The 18,100-nt window shown below is 39.5% G+C and overlaps 1 protein-coding gene across 1 annotated transcript in view; it reads left to right on the forward strand.

Annotated features, from left to right (window-relative positions):
• The window catches only part of SCAPER (S-phase cyclin A associated protein in the ER), a 346,678-nt gene that overhangs the window by 255,415 nt on the left and 73,163 nt on the right, over positions 1-18,100 (forward strand). The window contains exon 25 of the mRNA XM_077827620.1: positions 4,621-4,744. Within this exon, the coding sequence (XP_077683746.1) occupies positions 4,621-4,744 (124 nt within the window). The remainder of the gene's footprint in view (positions 1-4,620; positions 4,745-18,100) is intronic.

Raw genomic sequence — 18,100 nt, forward strand, 5'->3', positions numbered from 1 at the left:
GGGGGGTTTTAATGAGTGAGGGGTTGTAGTGTATTTAACCTCACACTGTGTATATTTAATTCCAGTCTTTCAAAGTTGGAGTTACTATCCAAAAGTCTTATTTTAGAGGTATGCTAGTTCTATAAGTTTGTGATACCTTGATTTTATGGAAGCAAAGGTTATGACTTTTCACCCACATACCTTAGTGCACAAACATGAAATAGTTTTGTGTTGTGGGATACAATTTTAGATAGAGGCCATGATTATCCAGACATTTACATTTGGGTAAATTAGGAGTAAACTCCACTGAAGACATGTGCATAATTTAGAGGAGAATCAGGAACATAGATTCTAAACTCTTCTGTTCTCTTCTGTACATGAAGACATATATTAAAGATTAACATTGTTCACATTTATTTATGTTCACGTAAGATAAATAATATAATGTATATATACATATATTTTGGTCAAGCTTCAGGATAGAACTCTTCTCTGAGCCAAAATTTGTGTATCATAACGAGTGTATTTATAATTGGATTTACTCTAGTTTAGAGTAAAGCTTTCCATCAGAGGGTAGACTTATGTGGTTTGAGTATATGTGCTGTCTAACTTAGCTTTAAAGCTGATTTGTCGGTGTGCATACAAAGTTTAGAACAACATCAGTAGTCAATAAACAACTGCTTTATGTGTGAGGAAAATACTCTGTTACCCTAATATAATTTTGATAGCTTTATTGATACATACTTTTTTTTAAATGTGAGTAATAAAATCTGCCAATACAAAAACATCAAAAAATAAATTTAATTTTGCAAATTGGTAAATTTAAGTTATAGTTAGATGAACTTCTTGCTTGACACCAGAGCTTTCTGTGCTTGTCTCAGAGGCCTTGTGCAGAAATGGTGACAGTTGACAGCTGTTGTTCTACTAATAAGATTAAAGTAAAGAAATTAGTTGTGCTGACTTTAATCTGCCATTTAACACTGCAAACCACCTGGGGCCTGCTTCAGTGCTGACACTTCCAATTTTGAATAAAAAAATTCTATAACTGAACCTTAGTGAAGAACATGTCTAAATACATTCTAATCATAGCAGCCTATAGTTAACAAGCTTATGTTATCAATTAAAAAAGCCCTCCTTATTGTGAAAAATTAATTTGACATGCATTTGCTTATGCCACACTTTCAAAGGCATTATTTGAATCTCGAACTTCAAATACTTTTCAGATGTAAGATTCATTTGGGAAATACAGAACCAGGGTGTATTACTTCAGATTAATTTATTCTTCATCTAAGACGGAGGATTCTTCATTTTAGATCTATCTAGAATGACGGTTCTTTTTTGGAATTATGAAATATGCCATCTACTCTGAACTGGTATTTCAGTAAGAGAACTACATAATTCTAAACATTTTGAAATAATTTATCAGGATGTAAAATTAATCTATTAACTTCAAATTTCAAGGGTTAGGAAAATGTTTTTTCATATTTAAATTAATCAGTCTTTCCTTTAGAGCAGTAGGTGAAAGAGCTTTCCAAAAGTTGAGAACTAAAACTTGTCCTTTATATAGTGAAAATAAGCATTGCCAGATGTCCTTTATGTTTCTAATTGTAATAGCTTCATTAATATATGTTGACTTATCTTTGCTGAAAGAAAAATTAAGTCCTCTAGAGCAGTATTTCTCAACCTTTTTGATACCAGGGACCGGCTTGTTGCCTTCCTAAACTGTGTCAAGGAAATCTCAGGGACCAGTGCCAACCCATTGACTGGTCATTGAGAAACACTGTTCCAGAGCACAATTTTTCAGTACTACTGTAGGAATATGTTTTCATCCTTCATTTTGTTAAATGAAGGATATAAACCTCTTTTAAAAGCCAGGTTAGGAAAAGAGAGCTTGGCTGCATATATATTTTTAACTTTAAGCATCATAGATACGAGGCATACTAGTTGAATTTTCCTCAGGAATTGTCAGTGTAGATTGAAAAACAAGTGAATGACATTGCAGCTCAGAAAGCACTAATTTGATATTGTATTTTATACTATTTGAACCACATTTCCGGATGAGTGCATTCCAGTCAGAGTGAATATATTAATTTATAACTAGACAATATAAACAATACACAAAATATTTTTATTAATATGGTTATATTCAGAATATTAACAAACAGGCATTATGATTATATGGATTTCCATGTCTAAATGAAGGGAATTATAATATCAACTATCATATAAATAAATTCTCCCAGAAATGTTCTTGATCCATTTTTAAATGTTGCAGTATGTTCTTTGTTCCAATCACAGTCTCAATACATAAGTTTTTACATTCCTCCATCCTTAGTGCCCCATTTGCTGTCACTTTCTTATCAGCCAAGGAAGACTAGATGACATTCCCTTTAGAGTCCAATAATGTTCGTTTTCATTTGGAGGAGAAGCAATCGAACAACACAGAGGAACAATTTACTATAAATTCACTGTCTTCTGAGCATTCTCAGCCCTTACTGGTTTGGGAAATGTGAGAAAGAATTTGAAATTGATATATATGATGCCTCTAAATTGTCAGCCTTTGGAGATGATCAGCTAGATGATCAGCTGCGACAGTGATGAGCACAATATAAATAAATACCTAGGCAAGCTTCCTAAATGTTTGTAGTAAATAAATCTTATTCCGTAGGGGACTGCACAAAAACATATTGTTAAGACTCTGCTACAAAATGATGACCTTTGGCTTTCTCTCCATTAAATATTTTCCCACTCCGTGCTCACCAGTTGCAAGAAAAAATAAAACTATAAAACAAAGATAAATTTATTTAATTAATTTACAGTTAGTAAAGTCAGATGGTGACTTTGACAGCTTCTCTATAAAAACTTGTCAGTTGGCACTGCCAAGCTATTCTAGAATGTGAATTTTACCAATGATCTCAAGTCTGGCTTGTCCATTGAGCCTGGTTAGCCTGTGTCACACTAGTGATTCCCATGTATTTAAAAATAGAAATAAAAACAATCTCTCTCTTTGTTTTCCTTTTGGAAAGCAACCAGAATTGTTTATTGACTTTATTTATTTATTTATTATATTTTATTGTAGAGTTGTGTTGTATGTGTGTTTTGTGTCTGTGTGCTTGTCTGTACGCAAATAAATTTTTGAGGAAATGCTAAATCAAAGAAAATATTGTTAAAACATTTATTCTGAAAGTGATAAAATCTTTTAGTCTGGCTTATCTCATGTGGCACTGAGTTCCATAGCCTTGACCAGTTCCTGTGAAAGTTCTGACTCCACATAAAGCATTCACTTTGCATAGGAATAAATAACTCCACAAGGTGCAATGTAGGGAAGAACCAGGCTTACTGTATATATTTTGAACTGTTATGGTCCATTTTGTTTATGACTTTCTTTTTGCTTTTCCAGTTTTTCAGAATTGGCGCTCTCCCTTTTGCTATTGCAAACATACCATCTATTTCCCCTCAGATATGTACATATAGCTCCCATCATTGCTAATGTAGTTATGCACCCAAGTTTACAGTCCCCATGATGGGGATGCCAATGATTCACAGTTCCAGAAGAAGAGCTCTGTGTAAGTTCGAAAACTTGTCTCTCTCATCAGCAGAGATTGGTCCAGTAAAAGATATTACCTCACCTACCTTGTCTCTCTAAGGCTTTAGAGCTTTGCAGCTTTCTCGCTCAGGGGTGTGAAAAAACACCCCCCTGAGCACAGCAAGTTTCAGCGCTGTAAAGCACCAGTGTAGACTGTGCACCAGCGCTGGGAGCTACGCCCCTCGTGGAGGTGGGGTTTTTAGAGCGGTGGGCAAGCTCTCTCCCAGCGCTCTGCCACAACCACACAAGCCACACTAAAGCTCTGTCGCAGCAGCGCTTTAAGGTTGCCAGTGTAGACTAGACCTAAGTCCCAAAATCAACGGGAGATTCACCTGAGGCAAAAGACTGACATTTCACCTGTTAATTGTTCTTTTGTTCAGCACAATTCACCTTCGTTTGCTGGGCCTGCAAGCCAGACCCTCTCTAAAGCTGATCCCAGTACAGTGTTATAAATTAACCAGCAGGAAATGCTAACATATCCTTCTGCTTGAATATTCTGCTACCAAACTGACCAGTGATCTTGTATACCTAGGTTACTTGCATGAGATAATGAATTCTGCCAGAAAAAACATTAGTTTTTCAAATTGTGCAAAAATAAGTTTTACCTGATACTGTACAGATGTTCCTTTTTTTCTTTTTCATTTACTATATTTCTAATGTACCAATGATGTGTATAAGAATGTGAAGGTGTGTATATGCGCACAGACATTTAATACCACATGTAACATAGGAGAGTTTACTCCTTTAAACATTACAGCTTCCAAGGCAGGCAGTTAGTTTTAAACCCAAGTTCTGGTTCTAAAGCAGATGCAGTGGTAACACACTATGGAATTTGGAATGTATATAGGTTCACTCAGAACTTCTGTGTCATGTAAATATTTATTTAACCTACCTAATGCTAATTTGTATTTTGTGTGGAACATGAGTATGAAAAATTAATTAAACTTACCGTCACTTTAGGTTGCCTGATGATACTCCTCACAGCCTAATATTTGATTTTATAGATTAGTATATTTAAGAAGAAAAGTATGTTGATATTTCATTTTTTATTTTAGGTCACTCTGCAGTGCCGTGAATGTTTACAACCTGACCTGCAGTAATTGCACAGAAAACTGCACCTATGTTCTGTTTAGTAATAAGATCACTTTTTTAATGGATCTGTTGATGCATCAGTTAACGGTATGTAACATTTTTACCTTGAATTAGAAATGAAGTGTGTTTGCTTAGTGCTGGTATACTGAAATATTTGGTATATTAAAATACCAGAAAAATACAGGATTCAAAGTCAGATGTATGTCTACAATGGTATTGACATTGAAAATATTTTGTATGTACTAGGAAAGTTAAAACAAGAGTACCTAGCAAATTTTCATTGGTGCCCCATTACATCTACCACTGCACTCAGAATATATACCAATACAAATCAAGGTGATGGACTACTGCTTTTTCATGTGTATTTGGTTAATGTGTATGTACTGTAATTGTGTATAAATTGAAAATTTCTGTTAACAAATTCTGTGAACACACACAAAATATATTTAAGAACTAAACAAAAAACACTTCAGATAGTCAGCCGATGTTTTGTCTTTAACTCTTCCAGCTTCAATTCCACTAATGATCACATTCAGTGAATAGAAAAGGAGTACTTGTGGCACCTTAGAGACTAACCAATTTATTTGAGCATAAGCTTTCGTGAGCTACAGCTCACTTCATCGGATGCATACTGTGGAAACTGCAGAAGACATTATATACACAGAGACCATGAAACAATACCTCCTCCCACCCCACTCTCCTGCTGGTAATAGCTTATCTAAAGTGATCACTCTCCTTACAATGTGTATGAAAATCAAGGTGGGCCATTTCCAGCACAAATCCAGGTTTTCTCACCCCCCCCCAAAACACACACACACAAACTCACTCTCCTGTGTGTGTGTGTTTGGAGGGGCGGGGGGTGAGAAAACCTGGATTTGTGCTGGAAATGGCCCACCTTGATTTTCATACACATTGTAAGGAGAGTGGTCACTTTGGATGAGCTATTACCAGCAGGAGAGTGAGTTTGTGTGTGTATGGGGGTGGGGGGGTGAGAAAACCTGGATTTGTGCTGGAAATGGCCCACCTTGATTATCATACACATTGTAAGGAGAGTGGTCACTTTGGATGGGCTATTACCAGCAGGAGAGTGAGTTTGTGTGTAGGGGGGCGGAGGGTGAGAAAACCTGGATTTGTGCTGGAAATGGCCCAACTTGATTATCATACACATTGTAAGGAGAGTGATCACTTTAGGTAAGCTATTACCAGCAGGAGAGTGGGGTGGGAGGAGGTATTGTTTCATGGTCTCTGTGTATATAATGTCTTCTGCAGTTTCCACAGTATGCATCCAATGAAGTGAGCTGTAGCTCACGAAAGCTTATGCTCAAATAAATTGGTTAGTCTCTAAGGTGCCACAAGTACTCCTTTTCTTTTTGGGAATACAGACTAACACGGCTGTTACTCTGAAACCATTCAGTGAATAGTTATCTGAGCTTTATTTCTGCACAAGTTCAATTCAGGTATCTTTTAATATCTAACATATAAGTCTGCTCAATGTGTAGCCTTAATTTGGTTTGCAAACTAGTTAAACAGCAGGCCTATTTAACTGAGAAACTTTTAATTTTGCAATGTTTCATTTAATTTCAGATATCATTAAATATTTTATTTGAAAACTCATTTTTAATTCATAATGACCTGCTCATCATGAGATATTTCATCTAGAATTTCTACTTATAAATTGTGTGTATGTATTTTCATGAGCCAAGCAGTTTGTTAATTGAAAAATTATGTACATGCCTTAAATAATTTACATGACACTGTTAGAGTCAACAAGCCATCGGGACTGTTAATGAACACTTAAAAAGCGACACTCAAAAGATCCTTGACAAACAAAGAAAACCTGAAGACAGCCTTTAAATTCTACTCTGTGTAGTTGCCAGCTCATGGTTTTTCACCAAATCTTTCCAAAAGGATTCCAGATATTAGATTTTAATTATATTTAGTGAAAGTTGCATGTATAATGTTAGGACAGCCACAACATTGTTTTCTTTCTGCTGAATGAGCCAAAACACGGACTCCATGGTTAATTACACAAGACATTAAATACTTCAGCACTTTACAAGTGACAAGATCCATTCTGATGCCAAAAACCTTCCCCTTCCTCATTTTAGTACTACGCCAAGACTACTATGCAAAAACTAACTTCCTCTTTTGTTGTAGAAATATACAAGGTATTTGTTATATACAGACGAATGAAATTGCCAGTCACACCTGGCCATGTTCACTAAGAAAACTGTACTATTCTTAGAGCTACCCTCAATCCAGAACAGAACTTCATAGTATAATTGCAAATACTGCCTTGAATTGCAGCAGAACTCCAGTTAGCACCAATTAAATCCCTTGAGCCACACTGAAACTCAGCTTTCTGTTATTAATGTCTCTTGTGCAGATTTTGGGCAGTATATGGCCCTTAATTGGAATAACTTCCCAATGTAATGAAATATGTATTAAAATCATTCTTGAGTGATATACATGCAAGAGGTACAGTACATGTAGGGTATTACTCCTGAAAATGAAAAGCAGTACTTGTGGCACCTTAGAGACTAACAAATTTATTTGAGCATAAGCTTTCGTGAGCTACAGCTCACTTCATCGGATGCTGAGCTGTAGCTCACGAAAGCTTATGCTCAAATAAATTTGTTAGTCTCTAAGGTGCCACAAGTACTCCTTTTCTTTTTGCAAATACAGACTAACACGGCTGCTACTCTGAAACCTGTCATTATGCAAGACTCCTGAAAATAAATACTACTTTTCTTACTTCTGCATTCTTGAAAGAAATCAAGTCTGATCGCACCTAGGATTTTGCTTCTTAATTCAAGGAAATTAACGTCTTGGTGGGAAATATTTCATTTTATTTTATTTTAATTGACAGATGACTTGTCAAGATACCTGTCTTATTTTAATTGAAAGATACCTGTCCTTTTTAGTGCTTTTGGGCCGAGTCCAAAATCAATTGATGTCTTTCCATTAACTTCATATGCCTTTGGATCTAGCCCTGTGTACCCATTGCTGCACACACTTACTCATGCAAATAGTTTGACTAACTCCAGCATTTCTTATGTGATAAGCTCTTTGGGGCAGGAGCTGCCTTTATCTACATCTGAACATCACCAGTCGTATTGTTGTCACTTAACAAATAAAAAATAATATCACAGATAATTCTTGAGTGCATCAAGTTTGCAGGTCTCTAGCCCTATAGATGAAGAGAAGATTAGGGAAGAAATAGGTTCAGTGCTGGATCATACTCATATTCACTGAATGCAAATATAGAAAAATAGTTTAAGTATCTAAATATATTCCATTGCATAAATTATTTTTATAATTTATTTACACGTTCCCAGTATTTACATATAAATTCCGTCCAAATTATATATATTTGTGATTTTGTTTCTACTTCTTCATAATCCAGTCATTACATTTTGATGAAGAAGAGATTTACATCAGTGTAACAGATGCTAAAATTCAGAGCTATAAAAAAATCATAACTTTTATTGGTGCTCAAATGTTCCTTTTCCTTATAGAAAAAATGTTTTTTTCTTCTTGAAGCAAATACTGTTATTGTAAGAGTTATGTAAAAAAGCCATCCTAGCCTTTTTCTGTAGTAGAAACATGGTCGACCTGGTATAAACATAGGAAATAAAAGTTTTGTAAATAAGAAGCAAAACATTGACTTAGTGTTTCTTGCTTTCTAGAGTGTACATTTCAGTACGTTCCTTGTTAAAACGTCACTTGTATGTTTATTGTGTATAAGGAAAAAATAGTAGGAAATCTGTTGTAAGTCACCCCTTCTTAGTCTACATCTCTTTATTGAACCAGCTATGTCATCTAGTGGTCATTCAAGGCCTAATCCAGTGCCCGTTAAAGTCACTGAGGGGATGTCTAACTGGAGTTAGACATCTGCGGCTAGCCCATGCCAACTGACTCAGGCTCGTGAGGCTCAGGCTAAGGGGCTGCTTAACTGTGTTTGGGGGACCCTCCCCTCTCACAGGGTTCTAGAGCCTGGGCTTCAGCCCGAACCTGAACATCTATACCGCAGTTAAACAGACTCTTAGCCTGAGCTCTGTGAGCCCAAGTCAGTTAACACAGGGCAGCCACAGGTTTTTAATTGCAGTGTAGACATACCTGGAGAATCTTTCTATTGATTTCTCTGGATGTTGGATCAGACCATGCTATTTACATGCATGCACGTCTTGAAGCTGCATAACTGGAATTAGATTATACAAAGTTGCCAGGTCAGCTCTTCCTTGTTTCTGAGTCATGTAGATGGACTTCAATCACCCTGATATCTCCTGGGAGAGCAATACAGCGGTGCACAGGCAATCCAGGAAGTTTTTGGAAAATGTAGGGGACAATTTCCTGGTGCAAGTGCTGGAGGAACCAACTAGGGGCAGAGTTCTTCTTGACCTGCTGCTCACAAACCGGGAAGAATTAGTAGGGGAAGCAAAAGTGGATGGGAACCTGGGAGGCAGTGACCATGAAATGGTCGAGTTCAGGATCCTAACACATGGAAGAAAGGAGAGCAGCAGAATACGGACCCTGGACTTCAGAAAAGCAGACTTTGACTCCCTCAGGGAACTGATGGGCAAGATCTTCTGGGAGAATAACATGAGGGGGAAAGAAGTCCAGGAGAGCTGGCTATATTTTAAAGAATCCTTATTGAGGTTACAGGAACAAACCATCCCGATGTGTGGAAAGAATAGTAAATATGGCAGGCGACCAGCTTGACTTAACAGTGAAATCCTTGCTGCTCTTAAATACAAAAAAAAAAAAAGAAGCTTACAAGAAGTGGAAGATTGGACAAATGACCAGGGATGAATATAAAAATATTGTTCGGGCTTGCAGGAGTGAAATCAGGAAGGCCAAATCACACCTGGAGTTGTAGCTAGCAAGAGATGTTAAGAGTAACAAGAAGGGTTTCTTCAGGTGTGTTAACAACAAGAAGAAAGTCAAGGAAAGTGTGGGCCCCTTACTGAATGAGGGAGGCAACCTCGTGACAGAGGATGTGGAAAAAGCTAATGTACTCAATGCTTTTTTTGCCTCTGTCTTCACGAACAAGGTCAGCTCCCAGACTACTGCACTGGGCAGCACAGCATGGGGAGGAGATGACCAGCCCTCTGTGGAGAAAGAAGTGGTTCGGGACTATTTAGAAAAGCTGGACGAGCACAAGTCCATGGGGCCGGATGTGTTGCATCCGAGAGTGCTAAAGGAGGTGGCGGATGTGATTGCAGAGCCGTTGGCCATTATCTTTGAAAAGTCATGGCGATCGGGGGAGGTCCCAGATAACTGGAAAAAGGCTAATGTAGTGCCCATCTTTAAAAAAGGGAAGGAGGAGGATCCTGGGAACTACAGGCCAATCAGCCTCACCTCAGTCCCTGGAAAAATCATGGAGCAGGTCCTCAAGGAATCAATTCTGAAGCACTTAGAGGAGAGGAAAGTGATCAGGAACAGTCAGCATGGATTCACCAAGGGCAAGTCATGCCTGACTAATCTAATTGCCTTCTATGACGAGATAACTGGCTCTGTGGATGAAGGGAAAGCAGTGGACGTGTTGTTCCTTGACTTTAGCAAAGCTTTTGACATGGTCTCCCACAGTATTCTTGCCAGCAAGTTAAAGAAGTATGGGCTGGATGAATGGACTATAAGGTGGATAGAAAGCTGGCTAGATTATCGGGCTCAACGGGTAGTGATCAATGGCTCCATGTCTAGTTGGCAGCCGGTATCAAGTGGAGTGCCCCAGGGTTCGGTCCTGGGGCCGGTTTTGTTCAATATCTTCATAAATGATCTGGAGGATGGTGTGGATTGCACCCTCAGCAAGTTTGCAGATGACACGAAACTGGGAGGAGTGGTAGATACGCTGGAGAGTAGGGATAGGATACAGAGGGACCTAGACAAATTGAAGGATTGGGCCAAAAGAAATCTGATGAGGTTCAACAAGGACAAGTGCAGAGTCCTGCACTTAGGACGGAAGAATCCAATGCACCGCTACAGACTAGGGACTGAATGGCTCGGCAGCTGTTCTGCAGAAAAGGACCTAGGGGTTACAGTGGACGAGAAGTTGGATATGAGTCAACAGTGTGCCCTTGTTGCCAAGAAGGCCAATGGCATTTTGGGATGTATAAGTAGGGGCATTGCCAGCAGATCGAGGGACGTGATTGTTCCCCTCTATTCGACATTGGTGAGGCCTCATCTGGAGTACTGTGTCCAGTTTTGGGCCCCACACTACAAGAAGGATGTGGAAAAATTGGAAAGAGTCCAGTGGAGGGCAACAAAAATGATTAGGGGACTGGAACACATGACTTATGAGGAGAGGCTGAGGGAACTGGGGATGTTTAGTCTTCACAAGAGAAGAATGAGGGGGGATTTGATAGCTGCTTTCAACTACCTGAAAGGAGGTTCCAAAGAGGATGGCTCTAGACTGTTCTCAATGGTAGAAGATGACAGAACAAGGAGTAATGGTCTCAAGTAGCAGTGGGGGAGATTTAGGTTGGATATTAGGAAAAACTTTTTCACTACGAGGGTGGTGAAACACTGGAATACATTATCTAGGGAGGTGGTGGAATCTCCTTTCCTGGAAGTTTTTAAGGTCAGGCTTGACAAAACCCTGGCTGGGATGATTTAGTCGGGGATCGGTCCTGCTTTGAGCAGGGGGTTGGACTAGATGACCTCCTGAGGTCCCTTCCAACCGTGATATTCTATGATTCTATGATTGTAAGTATATAGTGGAAACCTTTCTAGATATATATTTTAGAACAGTGGTTCTCAAAGCCGGTCCGTCGCTTGTTCAGGGAAAGCCCCCTGGCGGGCCGGGCCGGTTTGTTTACCTGCCGTGTCCGCAGGTTCGGTCAATCGCGGCTCCCACTGGCTGTGGTTCGCCTCTCCAGGCCAGTGGGGGCTTCAGGAAGGGCGGCCAGCACGTTCCTCGGCCCGCGCTGCTTTCTGCAGCCCCCATTGTCCTGGAGCAGTGAACCACAGCCAGTAGGAGCCGCGATCGGCCAAACCCACGGACATGGCAGGTAAACAAACCAGCCTGGCCCCCCAGGGGGTTTTCCTTGAACAAGCGGCAGACCAGCTTTGAGAAACACTGTTTTAGAAGGCTTGACACTGAGAAGAATGAGTCTATATGTTTGAACTGTAAGCTTGGATTGATTTTTATTGTAGTTCAACAGATATCTGTCAAAGCAAATTAGAACTGTCATGTAATTTTCTACAAAGATATCTCTTCCACTCCTAGAAAAAGCCATTTGTATAAAGCATGTACTTCTCTATACAGTAGAACCTCAGAGTTGCAAACACCTCAGAAATGGAGGTTGTTTGTAACTCTGAAATGTTCCTAACTCTGAACAAAACGTTACCGTTGTTCTTTCAAAAGTTTAAAAACTGAACATTGACTTAATACAGCTCTGAAACTTATAATGCAGAAGAAAAATGCTGCTTTTAAGCATCTTAATTTAAATGAAACAAGAACAGAAATAGTTTTCTTACCTTGTCAAATCTTTTTTTAAACTTTCTCTTTATTTTTTTGGTAGTTTATCTTTAACACAGTACTGTACTGTACTGTATGTGCTTTTTTTGGTCTTTACTGCTGCCTGATTGCGTACTTCCGGTTCCAAATGAGGAGTGTGGTTGACCAGTCAGTTCGTAACTCTGATGTTCGTAACTCTGAGGTTCTACTGTACATAAATTTATAAATAAAAATCATGTATCTGTTCCGTAAGAAATATTCCTAGGTTGGTTTTTCATCTGCTATATTACAAATACCTGTCCTTTTATGCTTTAAAAATAACCTGTAAAAGCATGACAGTTTATTTTCTAACTGTATGTTCTCAGCTAGATCAAAGAGAAGTTTCCAAAAGCTTTTCAAAATAACAAGCTGGACACGATGGCCCAGGGTAGTAAACAATCTGAAGCTGACCTAGGTGCTTATGTTCATTCAGACCTTTCCCTCCGGGATACACCCTACATTTAGTTCAACTGCATATTCATTAAGAATTAGTGCCCAATGCATTCATGTTGTTATAATTTTTGGTGGGCATAAGCATCCAAAATTAGATTATTTTTTTCTTTCCCTTTCAAAGGACATACTAAATACCAGGGAATTATGACTCACAAGAGAGACAATTACTGCCAATCATTTCATTTATTGATATGTAGGGCCCTACCAAATTCACAGTCCATTTTGGTCAATTTCATGGTCATAGGATTTTTAAAATCATAAATTTCATGATTTTAGATATTTCAATCTGAAATTCCATGGTGGTGTAATTGTAGGGGACCTCACCCAACAAGGAGTTGTGGAGGGGTTGCAAGGTTATTGTGGGGGGGTTGCTGTACTGCTATCCTTACTTCTGCACTGCTGTTGTCAGAGGCGCTGCCTTCAGAGCTGGGAAGTTGGAGAGCGGCGGCTGCTGGCCAGGAGCCCAGCTCTGAAGACAGAGCCGCCGCTAGCAGCAATGCAGAAGTAAGGGGGGCATGGTATGGTATTGCTATCCTTACTTCTGTGCTGCTGCCTGCAGAGCTAGGCCCTCAGTCAGCAGCCGCCTCTCGCTGGCCGCCCATCTCTGAACACAGCAGCGCAGAAGTAAGGGTGGCACGGTATGGTATTGCCACCCTTACTTCTGCACTGGTGCTGGCAGGGCGCTGCCTTCAGAGCTCGGTGCCCGGCCAACAGCCACTGCTCTCTAGCTCCCAAGTTCTGAAGACAACACAAAAGTAAGGGGGGCAATACCACGACCCTCCTAAAATAATTTTGTGACCTCCCATCATTGCCATCATAAAATAAGAATACATATTGTGACGTTTGTAAAAACAATGCAGGACCTTTCATCCTGATCTGACTGTTGTAAATCTGAAGGTTTATAGATACATCTGTAATAAGCACTTCTCAAGATACTTCGTGATAGACAAATTCTTGCTAATTGCTTTGTAAAAATAAATAGAAAATGCAAAATCTTTTAAACTATTTTGCTACCATATCAGATAAACTCTTAATATTTGGGTTTTTCAAAAATGTTTGCTGTCCATACAACATACAGTATTAAGATTTTTGTCCTGCTTTTAATGTACTGGAGTTTGCACACAAGATTATCATCTCTCAGGCCTGAATTTGAATATGGAACCTTGGTCTGAATTTACAGCTGCTTTCCATGATAGAAACCCCATGGGAGGCCAGTGACTGTACTGTCAACTGCCCATCCTGGAAATGGGCATCTCCTTCAATGCAAAGGGATGTAGATTGTACCCTTCTGTTCCTGCAGTGATGAATCAAACCCATAGTGTATGAGCCAGAAAAATCAGTAATTTTTTTGTATACAATCTGAGATCCTGGTGGGAAAGAGACTAGCTTTTCTTCTAGCACACCCTACCAAAAATAATGGAACTTTATTTGCATTCTTAACTCTGAAGGTGATGGCTGCCATTCCATAATAAATGTGTATATGACTCTATTGTTCTAGCACTGCCAACTTTCTCTCCCCACGTCAAATTTTCCAGAGGTGGCTGCTATTTGTATTTCTAGGTGAAATTTCAAAAATTCATAATCTTGTGTTATTGTACAAGTTGATTTTTCCAGGTAATCTTCAAATGTTTGGGCCCTCAAAATTCTATATAAAGCATCCTTTGACAGCACAAAAACTGTACGAAATGAACTGGTGGAAATGTTCATGAAAATGATTCTACCTGTTTAACCCAGCCCTATGTATAATGTACTAAAAATTAATCTCTCCATATAGATGCACAGAAAACTACTAAAACAAAACAGTTTGTTAATTACAGTTTATGCTTTTAAATACAGTACTTAAAGCTATATTCACATGATAGACAAATGGCCTGTAACATGTTATTCATGTAGTACACTACATTTATTTGGGGCGAATTAAATCTGGTTGTCCAGTTACATGGGGCACTTCCCAGGGAACTGTTTTTTTCCCTTCGTGTAGTTCATTGGGAAGGACTGCCTTGGTGTGGTAATGCTGCTTAAACAGCACAGTCCATCCCACGGAATGTGCTGCTGTCTCAACTCCCTGTGTCACGGATTTTGTGACGCTTCTATGCTTTGCAGAAACTGAGGCCGCGGCACAGTTTTTAATCGCATCCCTGTCTCTTAAGAGTTTACAATCTCCACATTGATAACTACAAGGATTGTAAGCCGACAAGTATAGGAGCTCCTCAGCTGTTTTAGTCCATGCAGCGTTTGCAATGTCCATGATGTTCAGCCTCCACAGGGTCACTCATTTTTGGGCACTCACAGGAGCTGTGAAGAGGAAGCGCTTAGAAGAGGTGCATGGAGGAGACTGAAGGTAGTAGGAGGAGCTGTCAACAAGATCATTTGCAACACGCACTGTAGGGGAAGTGCAGAGCTTCTGCACTCCAGGGTAACTAAAGTAGCTGCAGAGCTTCTTATCTCCAAAGCATCATCCAAGTTCAAGAGGTGCTTTAAAAAACTGCTCCCTTTCTGACTTCACCTCCAGTTGGAGGGTTGAGGATCATCACCCAAAAGAAGCAGACATAGGGGAAACCCACTTAATTGGGATATCAGGCCATCCTGATCAAGCAGTTTCTAACATAATAGAAGGTATGCTTCAGTGTTGGCATGTAAAAAGCATCTGACACCACAAGCATCTTTTATTTCTTTGCAATCCTGTAACTAAAAAAAATGGTTTGAATCCATTTTTATATTTTATTGTGCAATTTATGAATCGGTTTGCTTTTGAAAGGAGACCTTCTTTGTCACATTTCAGCCTACAATGAAAGTTTAGAGCCAAATTGAAAACCCTTATGAAAAATAGGTTTAGAGTAGAAATGCTGGCACAGCATTTCCTGCTGTGGGCTGAATGGCACTGCTGTAATATTCTGGTTAAATTGGTAGCCCTTGTTCTTCTTTGGAGAGGGAGTGTATTTTTATGTGTCTGCCTAAAGGTTGAACGATTGGAAATGCCAGAAGCTAAAGAGCTCTGTTTATTCCTTGGCCAGGTACAGTCAGACAGCTGTAATGCAAGCTTTCTCTATATCCACCCTGCTATTGACCCCAGCCCTGACCTGCACAGACCACCCACCTTAGGGGTTAGCATTAGCTCAATTTTCATTGCTTAATTGTTTAATTCATATAGGGAGCCACTAGTATTTACTGCAAATACTATGAAAAACTGCACATTTTCCAAAATATTTCTGTTCAGGCAAGCCCGGTGGCTTTATGTCTGCAGAAAGCACAGCAACATGACTGATTGGGCGATACAAACACAAGTGACTAAGTGAGCAGAGATAACATCACAAGGTGTGCAACACCCCTTAATACAGAAACCCTGAGGGCAAGTTGCTTAGAAACCATTTGTATGAGTAAATCCAGTCACAAAATATCTCCGTATTTAGATTATCTTGTGATTACTTAGAATAGGTCTGTTTTGGGATCTGTGGGCTTCTAACTTTTATAAGAGTGATTAAAAACCGCAAGTTTTCAGGGACAGATCCTTGTCTGATGTAAATTGAAAGTCAGTGGAGCTATGACATTTTATATCAGATGAGGATCTGCCCCTCAGGCTCCTAAAAGCTTTACTTCCAATTGAAATCTTATGAATGAACCTGGACTATAACACAAAGAAATTAAAGTTTGAAATATAACACTGAACATTTTTCATTCGGGAACTGTTCCGGGTGGTCTATTGAGTAGACATTTGTTTTAAATTGTTATGTCTTCATGCATATACTTTAAAATGTCAGTGATTAGTATTTCATTCCATTTTATACAGCAAAATGTAATGCATTGAGATAGATATAAAATATAGTCAGTCTGCAAGGGAATATTTAAAATAATGTAAAATTCCATCTCATTCATTAGTCATGAAGTTCTGTCTAGCTCGATCAATGCTGCAGAGATTGCAGAGTAATGAATGCTGTCCCCTACCCAGGCTAAAATCACAGTTCCTCAATCTGATAAAATCTGGATGTAAGGCCCAGAATTAGTCTTTTGTAAATCCAGACCTGTGTTTCTCTGCTCCCTTTTAGAGCTAAGGGCTTGTATGGAGTTATTCAGAAACAGCTAACCCAAGGGGGCAAGCTAAACAGGAACAAGTCACTCTAATTCCAAAATGAGTGTTCACACATGGAATTATTCCGCAATAGCTGCTTCTGAATAACTCAACTTGTAGACAAGCTCTCAGTGGAGGAAAAGCAATCAACATTAAGATGACATCTCTATCAGAAATAATTCTACAAGCAACAGAAGCAACTCAAAAGAAAGGGTAAAATTTGGGGTGTGTCTGTGAACATTTTACATGTACTTTCTTTTGACATCTCATGCTAATGCCTGTTGGATGCATATTAAATTATCTAAAGATAACATTCAAAGTAACATACAATGGATTGTATACAGAAGTGCATTCTTGATTTGAAATTCCAAATGATGAAAACCAATATGTAGTGCTGAGAAAGAAACAGCCAATCCAAAGCAGAAGGGTCTGCTCTTACACCAATTGAGGTTGGTGAGAGTTTTATTGTTGCATTCAGTTAGAGCAAGATTGGGCACAAGGTCTTTCACTTTGATGCTCAGTGGAAACTCTTATTTCTTTCTTCTGTTGGACACACACACAAAAAGTCAAAATGTGTGTTGTGGGTTTGTTTGTTTTTTATAGAAGTGTTGAAGTACAACTGTAGTTGTGGTATAATGAGTCACTGAGAACCAGATTCTCAGCTGCGTTCAATGCATGCTAAGTGCTTTGCTGGATCAGAGCCAAAGTGCTCAGCACCTTGCTGGATTACGTTCTAAATGGAGGGCACAGCTGAGGAGGCTATGCCAGCAAGGGATTTCCCCAACACATGGGAAATTCTCAGTTGAACAGTTAAGCTGGCTTCAGGCTGCCAGAACAGTGCAAGTGGATTGTATCAGTGCCTAGAATGTGGCCCTAGGAGTCTTCCTGTGTAAAGGCTGATTTAAAAATGAGTAAAGAATTCAGGATTTGGTCTAGTGTTTGCAATAATGCTGTTTTCCAATAACATTGTTGAAACTGCACTATGACATTGGATAAGTTGTTCTTTCTTTCTTTCTTTCTTTCATCGTCAATCACTTAAAAATGCTTTATACCAATTACCAGACCAAACCTTTTTAAATATAGAGTTACGGCAGTGGTGGGCAACCTGCAGCCTGCATGCAGCCCATCAGGGTAATCTGATTACAAGCCGCAAAACATTTTGCTGACTTTGACCGTCTGCAGGCACAGCCCCTGACCATTCCCAGTGGCTGTGGTTCACCATTCCCACCCAATGGGAGCTGCGGGAAGCAGCAGGCCACAGGGACATGGTGGCTGCCGCTTCCCACGGCTCCCATTGATCAGGAACGGCAAACTGTGGCCACTGGGAGTTGCAGGGGGCCGTGCCTTCAGACGGTCAACATCAGCAAAATGTCTCGCAACCTGCAATCAGCCACAGCCACAACCGCGAGCCACAGGTTGCCTACCA

Source organism: Eretmochelys imbricata, chromosome 10, assembly GCF_965152235.1.
Source record: "Eretmochelys imbricata isolate rEreImb1 chromosome 10, rEreImb1.hap1, whole genome shotgun sequence".
NCBI classification, from domain to species: domain Eukaryota; kingdom Metazoa; phylum Chordata; order Testudines; family Cheloniidae; genus Eretmochelys; species Eretmochelys imbricata.